Below are 15488 nucleotides of genomic sequence, written 5' to 3'. Positions count from 1 at the left end.
TTCGGCGTTGAGGTTCGATTTCCCTTGAGGGGAGGAGGGGCACATGCGTCATGTGGGGCATTGTGTTGCCAGGAGCACAGAGGTGCTGACTCATTCTTCTAGCGTGGAGGGTTGCCCATCCTCACGTAGCACTGCCTACCCATCTGCCTGGTCGGCGCTCCATTGGGGGTTTGATGGAGGTGGGGTGTGTGATAGAAGATAACAAGGGCGAGATTCTCCACAAACGCGGAAAGTCGTAAAGGCTGCCGTGAAATTAGCCGTGTTTCACGGCAGCCTTCACGCCCGTTCTCGGGACCCGATTCTCCCCCCCCCATCGGGGCTAGGAGCGGGACCCCGGGAATTACGGCGTCGCGGCCTTAACGACCGTCGTTAAGGCCGCTCGCCAAGCCGCCTCCAAAACCACGCATGCGTGGGTGACGTCATCACGCCATTGAAGGATCCCACGCATGCGCGGTTCCGCATTTCTCCACCGCCGCCCGACAAGATGTGGCAGCTTGATCTTGTCGGGTGGCGGAGGGGAAATAGTGCGTCCCTTTTGGATGCAGGCCCGACGATCGGTGGGCACCGATCGCGGGCCTGTCCCCTCCCAAGCACAACGGTGGTGCTTCCACCCCAAACGGGCCTCTGGATACCCCAAACGGGCATCCAGCGCCCGTTTTTACGATGGCAGCAAGCAGGTGTGTTTGCTGCCGTGAAAAAACAGGCTTAACGGCCCGGCCGCTCGGCCCATCGGCCGCGGAGAATCGCCGCTCACCGATTTTCGTGACGTGGGTCGGGCGAGGTGGGGAGAGAATAGCGGGAGGGCGCAAAAAATGTTGGGAGGCCCTCCTGCTATTCTCCCAACCGGTGTGGGGGGGCGGAGAATCGCACCCCAATAGTTTTTTTCGATATATAAAAGGATTGGATTGGATTTGTTTATTGTCACGTGTACCGAGGTAACAGAGAGACCAGAATAGACATTGGCCACTGGACAATGAGGCGGGAAAAATAGTAATAGGAAACAAAGAAATAGCAGAGGAACTGAATAGTTAATTTGTATCAGTTTTCACGGTGAAAGACACCTGTGGGAGAATGGAGCAGAGGTGAGTGTGGTGGCTATCACAAAAGCGAAGGTTCGAGGGAAACTGAAAGGTCTGAATATGGATAAATCACCTGGAGTGGATGGATTACATCCCAGGGTTCTAAAAGAGATAGCTGAGGAGATTGTGGAGGCATTAATGTTGATGTTTTAGGAATCACTGGAGACAGGGGGGGTCCCAGAGGACTCGAAAATGGCTAATGTTACATCCCTGTTTAAGAAGAGAGGGAAGCAGAAGAGAAGAAATTATAGAACAAAGAATAAAGAGAATAAAGAAAAGTACAACATAGGAACAGATGCTTCGGCACTCCAAGCCTGTGCCCATCATGATGCCCTAACTAAAAAAAAACCTTCTGCCATACTCAGTCCGTATTCCTCTATTTCCCCCATAATTCATGTACCCACCCAGATACCTCTTAAATGTTGGTAATGTGCCTACTCCCACTATATCCTGGGCTGGGCACCCACATTCCTGGCACCCACCACTCTCTGCGTGAAAAACGTACCCCTCGCATCTCCCTTAATCTTTCCCCCTTTCATCTTGAACCTGTGTCACTTCTACCCTTTAAAAAAGCCTCTGACTATCCACACTGTCTATGCCTCTCATAATTTTGTAGACCTCTATCAGGTCTCCCCTCAGCCTTCGTCTTTCTAGTGAAAACAATCCTAGTTTATTTAACCTCTCCTCATAGCCAACACACTCAAGACCAATTAACATCCCAGTGAAACTTCTTCGCACTCTCTCCAAAGCTTCCACATTCTTCTGATGTGGGGACCAGAACTGCACGCAATGCCACATGTGGCCTAACCAAGGTTTTATGTAACTGCAACGTGATTTCCAACCTCCTGTACTTAATGCCCCGGATGATGAAGGCAAGCATGCCATATGCCTTCTTAATCATCTTGGCCGCCTGTGTTGCCGCTTTTAAGAAACTGTGGACATGTATGCCCAGATCCCTCTATGTGTTAATGTTCCTAAGGGTTCTGCCATTTACAGTATAACTCATGCCTAGATTTCACCCTCCAAAATGCATCACCTCGCATTTGTCCATATTAAACTTTGTGAGTCATTTCTGTGCCCAAGTTTCCAATCTATCTGCATCCAGTTGTATCGTCTGATAATCCTTGGCACAATCAGTAACTCCACCAATCTTCATGTCATCCGCAAACTTACTAATCAGACCACCGACATTTTCCTCCAGATCATTTATATATACTGCAAACAACAGAGATCCCAGCACTGATCCCTGCAGAACACCACTAGCTACAGATCTCCATTCTGAAAAACACTCTTGCACCGCTACTCTCTGTCTTCTGCAACCAAGCTAGTTCTGTATCCATCTGGCCAGCCCAACCCAAATCCCATGAGATGTTGGTTTTTGTACCAGTCTGCCATTTGGGACCTTGCTAAAGTCCATATAAACTACATCCACAGCCCTTCCCTCTTCAATTTTCTTATCACGTCTTCAAAAAACTATTCACTCAAGTTGGTGAGACCTGACCTTCCCATACAAAACCACGCTGCCCGTCACAAACTGGTCCATTTTCCTTCAAATGTGCATATATCCTGTCCCTCAGTATCTTTTCCAAAAGCTTCCTTGCCACTGATGTCAGGCTCGCTGACCCATAATTTTCTGGATTATCCCTTCCTTTCTCAAACAAGAGAACAACATTGGCTGTTCTCCAGTCCTCTAGAATCTCGCCTGTGGTCAAAATTGATCTGAAGATATCTGTTAAGGCCCCAGTCATTTCTCCCCTTGACTCCTGCAGTAATCTGGGATAGATCCCATCCGGCCCTGGAATTAACAGTGCAGAAGGAGGCCATTCAGCCCATCGAATCTACACCAGCCCTTAGAAAGAGCACCCTACTTAAGCCCCATGCCTCCACCCTGTCTCCTTTATCCCCGTAACCCAGTAACCCCACTTAACCTTTTTGGACACTAATGGCAATTTAGAATGGCCAATCCACCTAACCTGCACATCTTTAGACTGTGGGAGGAAACCAGAGCACCTGGAGGAAACCCACACACACACATGGAGAACATACAGACTCCACACAGACAGTGACCCAAGCCGGGAATCGAACCAGGGACCCTAAAGCTGTGAAGCAACTGTGCTAACCACTATGCTACCGTGCTGCCGACTTGTTTAACTTAATGTAATTTAGCGTACTCAACACTTTCTCCTTTGATATACTGATGGTCAAGAGCATTTGCACACCTGTCCCTGACCTCTAAATCCAACATGTCTTTCTCCCTGGTGAATACTGGTACAAACTACTTATTAAGGATTTCACCCATGTCCTGTGATTCCACTCATAACTTCCCTCCATTATCCTTGAGTGGGCCTACTCTTTCTCTTTCTACCCTCTTGTTCTCATCGTGTGCATAAAAGGCCTTGAGATTCTCCTTGACCATGTTTGCTAAAGACATTTCATGGTCCCTTTTAGCCCTCCTAATTCCACATTTAAGTTCTACATTCACTCTACTCCTCAAGTGCTTTGTCAGTTTTTAGATGCCTAGACCTATCATATACTTCCATTTTCTTTTTGACTAAGATTACAATTTCCCTTGTCATCCATGGTTTCTGAATCCTGCCATTTCTATCCTTCATTTTTGCTGGCACATGCTTGTCCTTCACTTCAATAAACTGGCCTCCCACATGTCAGATGTGGCCCTCAAACAGCCGCTCCCAATCCACATTCTGCAGTTCCTGTCTAATTTGGATGTCACTGGCCCTCGCCCAATTAAGCACCCTCACCCACGTGTCACTCTTGTCCTTATCCATGACTACCCTAAATCTTATGGAATTATGGTCGCAAAGTCCAAAATGCTCCCCCACTGAAACATTAATCATCTTGTCTGGCTCATTCCCAGTGCCAAGTTTAGTGTGGCCTCCACACTAGTTGGATTGTCAACATACCGTATCAAAAAGCCCACCTGAACACATCGAGCAAATTGCTCTCCACCTGAGCCCTTGGCTGTAAGGGATTCCCAGTCAATATGGGGGTAATTAAAGTCACAACTGCCCTGCTTTTTTCACACCTTTTCCGTATCTGTCTGCACACTGCTTTTCTGTCTCCTGCGGGCTGTTGGGAGCTCTATAGTACATTCCCAACATTGTGATTTCACCCTTCTTGTTCTGAACTCCACCCATGATGTTTCACTACAAGATCCCTCTAATGTATCCTTCCTCAACACAGCTGTGACCTTCTTCCTAATCAGCAATGGAACTCCCCCACCTCTTTTGTTTCCCCTGTCTGTCCCATCTAAAACAACAATATCCCGGAATATTAAGCTGCCAATCCTGTCCCTCCTTTAACCATGTCTCCGTAATTGCAATTAAATCATAGTTCCATGCAGTAATCCAGGCTCTCAGTTTATCTGTTTTACCTGTTACTTTTATTGCATTGAAGCAAACTCACTCTTGACCTACAGTCCCGCTGAGCCCTGCGGCTTTCCTCTGCCTGCTCTTACTCTGCGCTATGATTATTTAAATCTCACTTTTCTCCCCAGTCTCTATACATGGCTTGCTATTCCGGTTCCCATCCCCGGTAAGATTTTAGAGTCCATATTAAAGGTGGGATTGCAAAGTATTTGGAAGTGCAAGATAAAATAGGACTGAGTCAGCATGGCTTCGTCAAGGAGATGTCATGTCTGACAAATCTGTTCGAATTCTTTGAGAAGGTAACAAGGAAGTTAGACAAAAGTTAACCAGTGGATGTGATATATTTAGATTTCCAGTAGGCCCATGGTATTAAGGATAAGATACTGGCATGGATAGAGGATTGGCTGACTGGCAGAAGGCAGAGAGTGGGGATAAAGGGGTCTTTTTCAGGATTGTAGTCAGTGACTAGTGGTGTGCCCCAGGGTTGGTGTTGGGACCACAACTTTTCACAATATACATTAACAATCTGGAAGATGGAACCTAGGGCACTGTTGCTAAGTTTGACGATGATACGTCGAGGACAGGTAGTATTGAGGAAGCACGGGGGCTACAGAAGGACTTGGACAGGTTAAGAGAGTGGGCAAAGAAGTGACAGATGGAATACAATGGGGAAAAGTGTGAGGTTATGCACTTTGGTAGGAAGAATGGAAGCACAGTCTATTTTCTGCATGGGAAAAGGCTTGGAAATACAGAAGCACAAAGGGCTTTCAGATCCCTAGTTCAAGATTCTCTTCAGGTTAACGTGAAGGTTCAATCGGCAGTTAGGAAGGCAAATGCAATGTTAACATTCATGTTGAGAGGACTGGAGTACAAAAGCAGGGATCTACTTCTGAGGCTGGAAAAGGCTTGGTCAGACCCCATTTGGAGTACTGTGAGCAGTTTTGGGTCCCGTGTCTAAGGAAGGATGAGCTGTCTTTGGAAAGTACCAGAGGAGGTTCATAGAACAAAGAACATAACATAAGAACATAAGAACTAGGAGCAGGAGTAGGCTATCTGGCCCCTCGAGCCTGCTCCGCCATTCAATGAGATCATGGCTGATCTTTTGTGGACTCAGCTCCACTTTCCGGCCCGAACACCATAACCCTTAATCCCTTTATTCTTCAAAAAACCATCTATCTTTACCTTAAAAACATTTAATGAAGGAGCCTGAACTGCTTCACTGGGCAAGGAATTCCATAGATTCACAACCCTTTGGGTGAAGAAGTTCCTCCTAAACTCAGTCCTAAATCTACTTCCCCTTATTTTGAGGCTATGCCCCCTAGTTCTGCTTTCACCCACCAGTGGAAACAACCTGCCTGCATCTATCCTATCTATTCCCTTCATAATTTTAAATGTTTCTATAAGATCCCCCCTCATCCTCAGGCCCTTCGGCCCACGATGTTGTGCCAAACTAGTCTGAAACTAAGATCAAATCAACCTACTCCCAATCATTCCAGTGCACTCCATATGCCTATCCAATAATCGCTTGAAAGTTCCTACAGTGTCCGACTCCACTACCATAGCTGGGAGTGCGGTCCATGCCCCAACCACTCTCTGAGTAAAGAACCTACCTCTGACATCCCTCCTATATCTTCCACCATGAACCTTATAGTTATGCCCCCTTGTAACAGCTACATCCACCCAAGGAAAAAGTCGCTGAACGTCCACGCTATCTATCCTTCTCATCATCTTATACACCTCAATTAAGTCACCTCTCATCCTCCTTCGCTCCAATGAGAAAAGGTTCAGAAGAATTATCCCTGGAATGAAGACGTTATCGTATGAAGAACAGTTGATGACTTTGGGTCGGTACTCGTTGGAGTTTAGAAGGATGAGGAGGGACCTTATTGAAACTTACAGAAGATTGCGAGGCCTGAATAGAGTGGATATGGAGAGGATATTTCCACTTGTAGGAAAAACTAGAACCAGAGGACACCATCTCAGACTAAAGGGACGATCCTTTAAAACTGAGATAACGAGGAATTTCTTCAGCCAGAGAGTGGTGAATCTGTGGAAATCTTTGCCGCAGAAGGCTGTGGAAGCCAAATCACTGAATATCTTTAAGACAGAGATAGATAGGTTCTTGATTAACAAGGGATTCAGGGATTATGGAGCGAAGGCAATGAGAGAATGGGATGAGAAACATATCATCCATGACTAAATGGCGGAGCAGGCTTGATTGGTCGAATGGCATAATTCTGCTCCTATGTCTATAGTCTTATAGGATGGGGATGGTGCCAGGGTCACAGAGGTAGTGGCTTACCTGGGTCACCCTGAGGAGTTTGTGTTGCTTCTTCCAGCACTGCTGGCCGGTCCTCACAATGGGGCCCATGGCACTCACCACCTCTGTCACCTCCGCTCCGGCTCGGTTAACCTCGGCGGTTGGAAGCCTCCTTCCAACTCGGGAAAAGAGGGTGTTCCACTTCTCCTAAGTACCCAGCAGTTTCTCCAACTCTGTGTCTGAGAACCTGGTGGCTGCTCTCCATGGTGCCATCGTCTTGGCTGGTGTGAGAGTGTGTGGGAAGTGGATTGCTTATATGCAGCTTCAGCTTGTCACGCTCTCCATTACTTATCCGACTCCAGCGAATCCCATGCTGGCCAGGTTAGAATTATACCAGTTCCACGTGGCGTGATTGCAGGCCAATTAGCATGCCTTGAATGCCTCCGGCAATGGCGCCCCCATCAGGACCATGTAATACCTCCCATTCAGTCCCAGCGTCAGCATTTGTTTCCCAAATGCAGAATCCGGCCCTCAGTGTGAGCTTTACAGGCTAGAAACTCCCCAGGCCCAAACAAATCACTGAAGTATGTGTGACCGGTGTTGATCTCACCCAAAAGGCCAGCAGGAAGCACCCCGTCAAAATCGCCCCAAATTATACTTAGAAATGTTTTGGTTAAATTCCGTGGCTTTTTTATTCTCTGAAGCAACATGATGATCCAAACAAGTATTTGAACTGAATTACTTAATTTTATTTCTGTGTTTTTGCTGTGACACTCACCATAAATCCAGCTTAGACTAATCAGTTCCAGCAGAGCAGCTATAAGGATGGCCCATCCAGAACGGAAATGATCCATTAAGTTTAGCCAATAAATCCCAGCCTAAAATTAAAATGGAAAATTTGAATGTCTGGTGTTTGAGACCACCCAAGGACTCTAATATTCAAAATAAGGAATGCTGCGATATGATAAACCTACAACTTTACACAAATACTGTCTTAACCTGACTGTATCCCCAGTATTTAGTAGCAGCAAAGGTCACTAAGTTCCACACCATCATTGTACAATACTAAATAAAATGATTTTAAAAACTAACAGGACTAAAGATCTACTTAATCCTGTGAAAGTTCTGATTCTGATGATTTATAACCTGCATGACTTGTCAAAATTATCATAAATGATTAAAGCACAACATACCTGTGTCACGTATAGAAAGCCGAAAATATAAAATGACAAGCAAGCACCAGTTATCAGGTAAAGACGCTTTGATCGGAGAAACTTGGGGAACTGGTCCAGTAGGGTTGTGAGAACTGACTCTGTTGAAATAAAATCAGTAATTAATAAATAGTTTGTATAGTCCCAGAAAAACTCATCACACGAGAGACCAAACCCCTGAAAATCAGAGGGGCAAACAAGGACAGATTCCTCTATCCACTGGGTCATCTCTCTGAGGAATCACAAAGATTGGCTTGAATCTTCTGTTCAATGTTGGAAACTCTGGGCAGCTTTCTCCATCCCGCCACACCAGATTTTGGAAGACTGTGCTGGAAAACCAGAGGAAGTTGAGTGGGTAGTTTTTTTGCCTGAGCAGGGTCGGAAACAAGGGGCTGAATTCTCCGCCATTGGGATTCTCCATTTCGCCGCTGGTCAATGGGGTGCAATTGGGCTGCGGATGCCCTGCAAGGGTGTGGGGGAGGGGTGGGGGTGTGGTACGGGAACCCTCCCATAGTGCGTCCTGGATGGGGGCGGTCGGGCGTCCTCCTCTCGCGACACTGGGGTGTTTTGGCAAGTGGAGCTCCTTAGTCTATCAAACAGGGGCTATGTGCTGCCTCGGCCGCGTGTTGCATGCTGAGGCCCCTTATCTAATGCGAGTTATATTGTATACTCATGTGCTTCTTGACGCTCCTAGCGCCAGAAAACACGCGGATAAATGCGCTTGAGATGGGAATTAGTTTAATGGTGCCCTGAATTTCTTATACCATGGGCTGGCTTCTCAGTTTGGGTGGCTAAGTCCCCACGCCAACGTGAAAATGGTGGTGTTTTACGCCAGGAAAGCTGGCGCAAAATGGCCACTGATTCCCTGCTCCGGAGAGAGCTAGCATCCAGTCAGCGTAGAGCTCCCAACTCTAGCTGCCGATACAGCCCAGAGCATTGCTAAGTCCCTGGCAGGGTGCCTGCAGCGACCGTACCATGCTTCACGGCAGATGCAGCCCGCGGACCGCAAAAATATTCCCCCCCCCCTCGGCCCTTGTGCGCCCCGGACCGTTTCCCCCCTACAGTGCCTCCAGCCCCGAATGAAGCCTCCCCCCCCCATTCCCACAGATCGGCCCTTCCCCCACTGTGGCAGCGCTGGACTGAGTCCGCAGCTGCCACGCTGAGTTCACGTCAGGTGAGAAGGTGTCCCACACCGTAGGGAACTTGGCCAGTCGGGGACGGAGCATCGCGGGGCAGGCCTCATGCAATGGCCTGAGGCTGTGGATACAGCGTGCGGCATATTCCTAGAATATTGCGTTTTTCAGGAGGCGGAACAATTTCAGGCAATTTTACTGTCATCGGGGATTCTCCGTCCCCTTCGCTGAATGCGATTTTGGTGTCAGGGATCGGAGAATCCAGCCCCAGATTTTTGGACCCTCTTTATCCACCCTGCTTGCTGCACACTCAAAGAAATCTAGTAAACATGATTTTCCTTTCACAAAACCATGTTGATTCGGCCTAATAGTATTATGATTTTCCAAATGTTGAAATGTCCATCTAGCTTAGTGTCAGCAACAAACTCAAATGTGCGTCTTTCTGGGAGAGCACTGTGGCACAGTGGTTAACATTGCTGCCGACGGCGCTGAGAACCCGGGTTTGAATCCCGGCCCTGGGTCACTGTCTGTGTGAAGTTTGCACGTTCTCCCCGTGCCTGTGTGGTTTTCACCCCCACAACCCAAAAGATGTGCAGGTTAGGTGGATTGGCCACGCTAAATTGCCCCTTAATTGGAAAAAAATAATTGGGTACGCTAAATTTATTTTTAAAAATGTGCGTCTTTCCATTTCGTCATCTCAGCCATTGATAAATAGTTTTCTGGTTGTACAGAAAATGAGTACTGCTAATGGCGGAGAAGCATTTTCTTTTGCAATGATCAGGACAGTTTGCACGAATACCAATAGCAAAGGGAACAACAGTTTGTACTGGAAGACAAGAGAGTGCCAATTGGTTGCCAACTGGACCCGAGTAGAAGGTTGCCATGGTGAAAGCATGGTCGTCCGTCTGGTCGGTAGCGTTGAACTTGAACTTACTTGCTTCTGGTAGTGCAGGTGGAAGGGTCTCTCCAGTTGAGAGCCAATTCCAAGTGGCTGAACTGTTGGCAGGGGTTCCTTCTTATACTTGGAGGGGCTTTGTGCGCTTTTAGGTGGGCCTTAAACTTGGTCCCAATTAATTGGGCTGCTTCTTGATCATTGTCATCGATCTAAACCAATAAAGGGCCAGGTGCCCTGATGATTGCGCTTGTCTCAGGTGGCCGTTGGCCTTGCTTTGTTTGTGTCTTTTGGTTGGGGTAAAGGTGCCGGAATGTCTGCAACAGTATTGGCTACCTGAGTGATAGTCCTTTGTTCCTCGGAGATGGGCCATCAATATGTTAATCGACCCAGAGTATCGATTCCGTCTGGTGACTGCTTCCCAAATATACATTCAGGCTCTGTGCCTGCTTGTTGCTTCATATTGTCCATATTTCCCTATAGGCTGTGCGAGTGTCCATTTTATATACTGAAAGTGGCCATCCCAGATGGCTACACTCCCTCCTTGTGATCCTCAACGCGAAGCGTAAAGGATCATATTACTGAATCGTCTTTGTTCTCTGCCTAAGTCGAGCACCCGCAATCAAGGACAGGTTCTACTCCACTCTGTCCTATAGATTCAAACCTTTACCTAAATTGCTTTATGTACATCACATTATTCTAAAATTCTAAAGGGCGCTATGACATTCAGGCATGCATTACATTTAGAACATGAGAACCTCTAACTATTCTTTTCCTAACTATCCTTAATCAGTCAAAAGATTTTACTACAGTATAAACTATACAATAGCATCATTACATGTCTCTGTATCTTGGTGGTCAAGTATAGAATTTTACATCTTTCTTTTATGAGAACAAACAAACAAAAAAAATAGTTGATGCACTTTAATCACAAATAGAGTGGGGGTTTACTGAAGTCCGAAAATAGGGGGTCTGAGGGTGTGTACCAGAGTGCGGGAGGCTTTCCTTCGCCATTTCCGAAGTCTCAGTGTCTGGATGACACTGCAGAGTATTGCAATGACTAACAGTGCTTCTGCGATGGAGGACAGGGAATACCATGTGATAAATGTGTACCACCAGGTTGGTGTAGCAGTGCCTGTCTCTGGGTGTGGTGTGTGCAGAGATGGGAAACATTCATGGACTGTGGGGTGGGGATCAGGGGGTCACGTCCGCTCGCAACTGTATTGATCCCATGAAGATCCAAATGTAGATCATGACGTCTGTCTTCATGTTCTTTTTTTTCCTTCTTGTTACTGTGTTTTCTGTTGTTCTCGATTTCTGTGGACACAAGCATAATATCTGTTATTATCTTGTTTAAGATTATCATAGAATTTACAGTGCAGAAGGAGGCCATTCGGCCCATCGAGTCTGCACCGGCCCTTGAAAAGAGCACCCTACCTAAGGTCAACACCTCCACCCTATCCCCATAACCCAGTAACCCCACCCAACACTGGTGCTCATCTGCTGCTGCAAGTGAGATGTGGTGTGTGTGGTTGTTCTGTGTGCCATAAGCCTTAAGCTGGTTTATGTAAAACCATCCTGACTTGCCATTGGGATAAGTGATCTTATATAAGGAGGAGCTGACTTTGTCTGAAATGGAGTGGGGTCCTGCAAATTTGGGGGAGAAGAATGAACTGGGGCTGTATAGGGAGAGCATGACCTGCTGCCCGACTGAAAATTCTGTGGCATATACTGTCTTGTCAAAACACACTTTACTTTGTTTCTTTTGTGTACCAAGCCTAACAACTGCAGCGAGCTGGGCTGCTTTTACATTATCGAGAATCTGCTGTTCTGGTTTCTCATGGGTGAGGGCGATGACTGTGAGGCTGGCCAAATCAAGTCTTAACAAGTATTCTGTCGCCTTCATGGGGCGTCCGAGGTCATGAGGGTGTGGGGGTGTATCCTATCGAAGTAGATACCATGTTCCTTATGAACATTAGTGCAAATGGGAGAACTGTGTCCCATGTGGTATTTTCCTGAGGGTTGCTTCGAGAGTCCTATTCATTCTCTCAACGATTCTGCTTGATTGGGGGTGCTATGCAATTTGAAATTTTTGGCAGATTCCAAAAATTGTGAGGACATTTTTCATTACGCGTCCTGTAAAATGTGAGCCTTGGTCTGACTCTATACTACGGGGAAGTCCCCATCTTATAAAGATGCGCTGCGTTAGGATCTTGGCCGTTGCTTTAGCCATGTTCGTTCTGGATGGAAAAGCTTCCACCCATTTCGTGAAGATGTCAATGACCACCCACACATACTTAAAACCATTCTTGCAGAGGGGTAGGGGTCCTATGTAATCAATCTGAAAATTCGTCCAGGAGCCATTAACAGGGCAGGTGTGACTGAGCTGATCTTTCCTTGCATATCTGTCTGGATTGTTCTGGGCGCAAATTAAACAATTTTCAATGTAATGTGTTATATTTGATTTCAAATCGGGCCACCAGCAGAGGGGTCTGAGGTGGGCAAGGGTTGCAACTATCCCTTGGTGTCCATGGTTGTCATGGAATTGGCAGATAATTTGGTTTCTATCCTGGGTGGGGACCACATGAATACCTTCTTTTAAAATTATACCGTCGTGTGTCCTTAAAGTGTTTTTAAACTTATCGTAGGGGGCTGGGAAGTTACCTTTTAAAACCTCCCTGAGCTGTGCGTCTTCCTTTTAGGCCTGAGCTAAATCTTGAATATTGGTCTGTGAAACCTGGACCGTGTGTACTGGGGCGCTCTCGGGGGGACTCCAAAAGTGACCGTGTCTGGAACCTGCCTTTGCTAGGGCGGCGTCTGTCTTAACGTTACCGGGGGGGGGGGGGGGGGGGGGAGAACGATAGTGGCTACAAACATAATGATGCCATATTTCCGCTCTTTAGCCATCCTGAGAATGTGCTGGAGTAATGGGGCTGAGGGTAGGGGTTTTCCATCCACGGAAACAAAACCACTAAATTCCCACAGGTGTAGGAATTCCGTTAAACTATTGCAGACATATAGGCTGTCGGATTATATGTCGGCTGGGGTCGGGTACGAGTCGGGGTGCTCTACAGTATATGCTACGGCTGCTAATTCTGCTGCCTGCGAACCTAGATCTCCAGGCAATTTCAATGATATTTCCTCTAATGCGCGTCCCTGCGTGTCGTCTACATAAATGCCACAACCAGTGATTTGTTTACCATTTAAAACTGTGAAGGAGCCATTCACATAAATCTTTAGAGGTGCGTCTGTGTCTGTGGGCTGGGGTCTCTGCATTGTAGTACATGGTTTCGGGGAAGCTGATTTGGGTACAATATTTCCTGTGTTCTGCCTGGTGGTAATGATCTCACACTCAAGTGGGGTGCCTGCGTATTGTAAATTATCGGCGAGAAAAGTGTGTCTTTTCGTCCTTTGCACTGTAATGTCTCGTCCTTGTAAGAGCAAGGTCGATCGTGCCGCGCGAATTTGGCTGACTGTGCTGTCCTTTAGTCTATCATTTAGTAGAAGTTGGGTTGGGTGTGCTCTGTTAAAATGGTGACGGGGTTGAGTCCTGTTATGTAGGTGAAGTATTGAACAGCCCAAAAAGCTATGGGGCCTAAACGATCTTCTCTTTCTTGGAGGAGCACGGCCGAAAGGGTTCGGTCGGTGATTGCAACCTTAATTGTGTATGGGGAGAGGGGATCTGGGACCTGTAATGCTGGAGATGTGCTGAGGGCTCGTTTTAATGCATCCATGACATCCGTGTGTTGTGGAAACCATTCCCAAGGGGCTTGCTTCTTTAGGAGTTCGGAAAGAGTGGCTGCCTTTGCGGCAAACCCGTCGATGTGGTTCCTGCAGTAGCCAACAAATCCTAGAAATGACCGGAGGGCTTTGACATTATGGGGCAAGGGTAATTTGACAATGGAGTTGATGCGTTTCTGCTCGATCTCGCGTTTACCATGGGTGATCACTGTTCCTAAATAAATTACTTTTTCCTGTAGATTCTGGGCCTTTTAGGGGTTTACTTTACATCCAATCTTGTGAATGAGTCCTAATAATTCGGTGAAAAGCAAAATGTGCTCTCCCTTAGTGTCTGTCTGTAGAAGCAAGTCATCTACATACTGGACAAGACAATCGAGTAGGGAAAATTTTGCTAATGCATTCGCCAGCTGTCGGTGGAAAATGGAGCGGGAATTGTGGAAACCTTGTGGTAGGCACGTGCACGTGTATTGCTGTCCCTGGAAGGTGAAAGCAAATTTATATTGGCACGCTTTATCCAATGGTATGGACCAAAAGCCGTTGCTGATGTCGAAAACCGGAAAAGTTTGATTGGAATCCCTGTTTTAACATGGTCTCGAAACCCGTGGCTACGGTGGGGGCTGCTAATGGGGTTACTTTGTTTAGTTCCATTGTGAGCCATTGGGTTTCCTGATGGGCCAAATTAGGGCATTGTTAGTTGAGGCTATTGATTGAAGTATGTCTTGGTCAACCAAACTCTGTATCACCTTTGCGATTTCTCCCTCTGCTTGTTGGGGAAAACCGTACTATTTTTGGGGTTTGGAGTCGGGTCCTGTAATGTTCACTAAACCTGCTATTTTGCTGCAGTCGTGCTTGTGTTGGGCAAAAGAAGCTTTGTGTCACTGCAAAACGTCTCTCACATCTCTGTCCTGACTAATGGTTTGTGGATCAAACCAGAAGTCTCCTACTGTGCTAATCCTGTGTGCGGAGTCTCCAACTGTGAGCGTGGCGGGGGCTTGTGATGCCTTTGCCATTCCCTACACACATTTATTGACGGGATCGAACAAAAGATTGTAGGAGCTCATAAAATTTACACGTAAAATGTGTTTGGCTGTCTGGGGTAGATCTACGAGAACAATGGGGTGTTTGGTTTTAATATTGCCAATCTAGATTGCTACAGGGGCTGTAATGTGTCCCTGCTGCAAGTGTCCTGTGAAACCGCTGAGGGTAATGGTGTCTGTGGTGGGCTATGTATCCCGTTGGAACATTGTGGAGGAATTTAGCGTGGTACAGGACCCTCCTGTGTTCCAAAGAAATTCGACGGGGTGTCTCCGGACTGTGCCTGCGACTACCGGTCTTCCGGACTTGTCCCAAAGTGTGTCGCAGACCCAAGTTGTGGAGTCCGAACACCGTCAATCAGTGCCATTCATGTCTGCGTTATCGGAATGGGCGGTAATACTATGAATGGGCTTTGCTCTATTCTTATTCAGGGTGTTTGCCTGCCGGTTTCGCTGTTGTTTCTGGGGCGCATTGCACTCTCGTATGTAATGTCCTAATTGTCCGCAATTGTGACACTCTAAAGATTTAGGCTGTTGTGGGCTATTTTTTCCCTCATTTACCCATGCGGGGTTCTGGTGCGTCCTGACTGGATGCATGTTAGCATCTGCTTGTTTTCCTTTAGTTTGCCATAATCTGATTTTCCCTGAAGTGACTGTTCTCAAGCTCGGGTTAATCTCTCTAGCACCCACTTCTCATTGTGGGTCTCATCTGAGGAGTAGTAATTGGCGCAAGCTCTCTGTCCTGCTTCTGT

At 46.9% G+C, this 15488-nt stretch overlaps 2 protein-coding genes across 5 annotated transcripts in view; one reads left to right on the top strand and one right to left on the bottom strand.

The window, feature by feature from the left end:
- LOC119952308 (sodium- and chloride-dependent neutral and basic amino acid transporter B(0+)-like) overlaps positions 1–15488 on the top strand; it is a 388856-nt gene that overhangs the window by 139548 nt on the left and 233820 nt on the right. The window lies entirely within an intron of this gene.
- Positions 1–15488, bottom strand: part of LOC119952307 (sodium- and chloride-dependent neutral and basic amino acid transporter B(0+)-like) — a 188390-nt gene that overhangs the window by 38816 nt on the left and 134086 nt on the right. For all 4 annotated transcript variants that reach the window (XM_038775955.1, XM_038775957.1, XM_038775956.1 and 1 more), the window contains 2 exons: positions 7919–8037; positions 7504–7603 (listed from right to left, as the gene is read on the bottom strand). In XM_038775955.1, the coding sequence (XP_038631883.1) occupies positions 7504–7603; positions 7919–8037 (219 nt within the window). The remainder of the gene's footprint in view (positions 1–7503; positions 7604–7918; positions 8038–15488) is intronic.

The sequence above is a fragment of the Scyliorhinus canicula genome, chromosome 17 (assembly GCF_902713615.1).
Source record: "Scyliorhinus canicula chromosome 17, sScyCan1.1, whole genome shotgun sequence".
NCBI lineage: Eukaryota > Metazoa > Chordata > Chondrichthyes > Carcharhiniformes > Scyliorhinidae > Scyliorhinus > Scyliorhinus canicula.
Note: the sequence above shows the minus strand (reverse complement) of the source record. Positions and strands in the feature narration are given on the sequence as shown.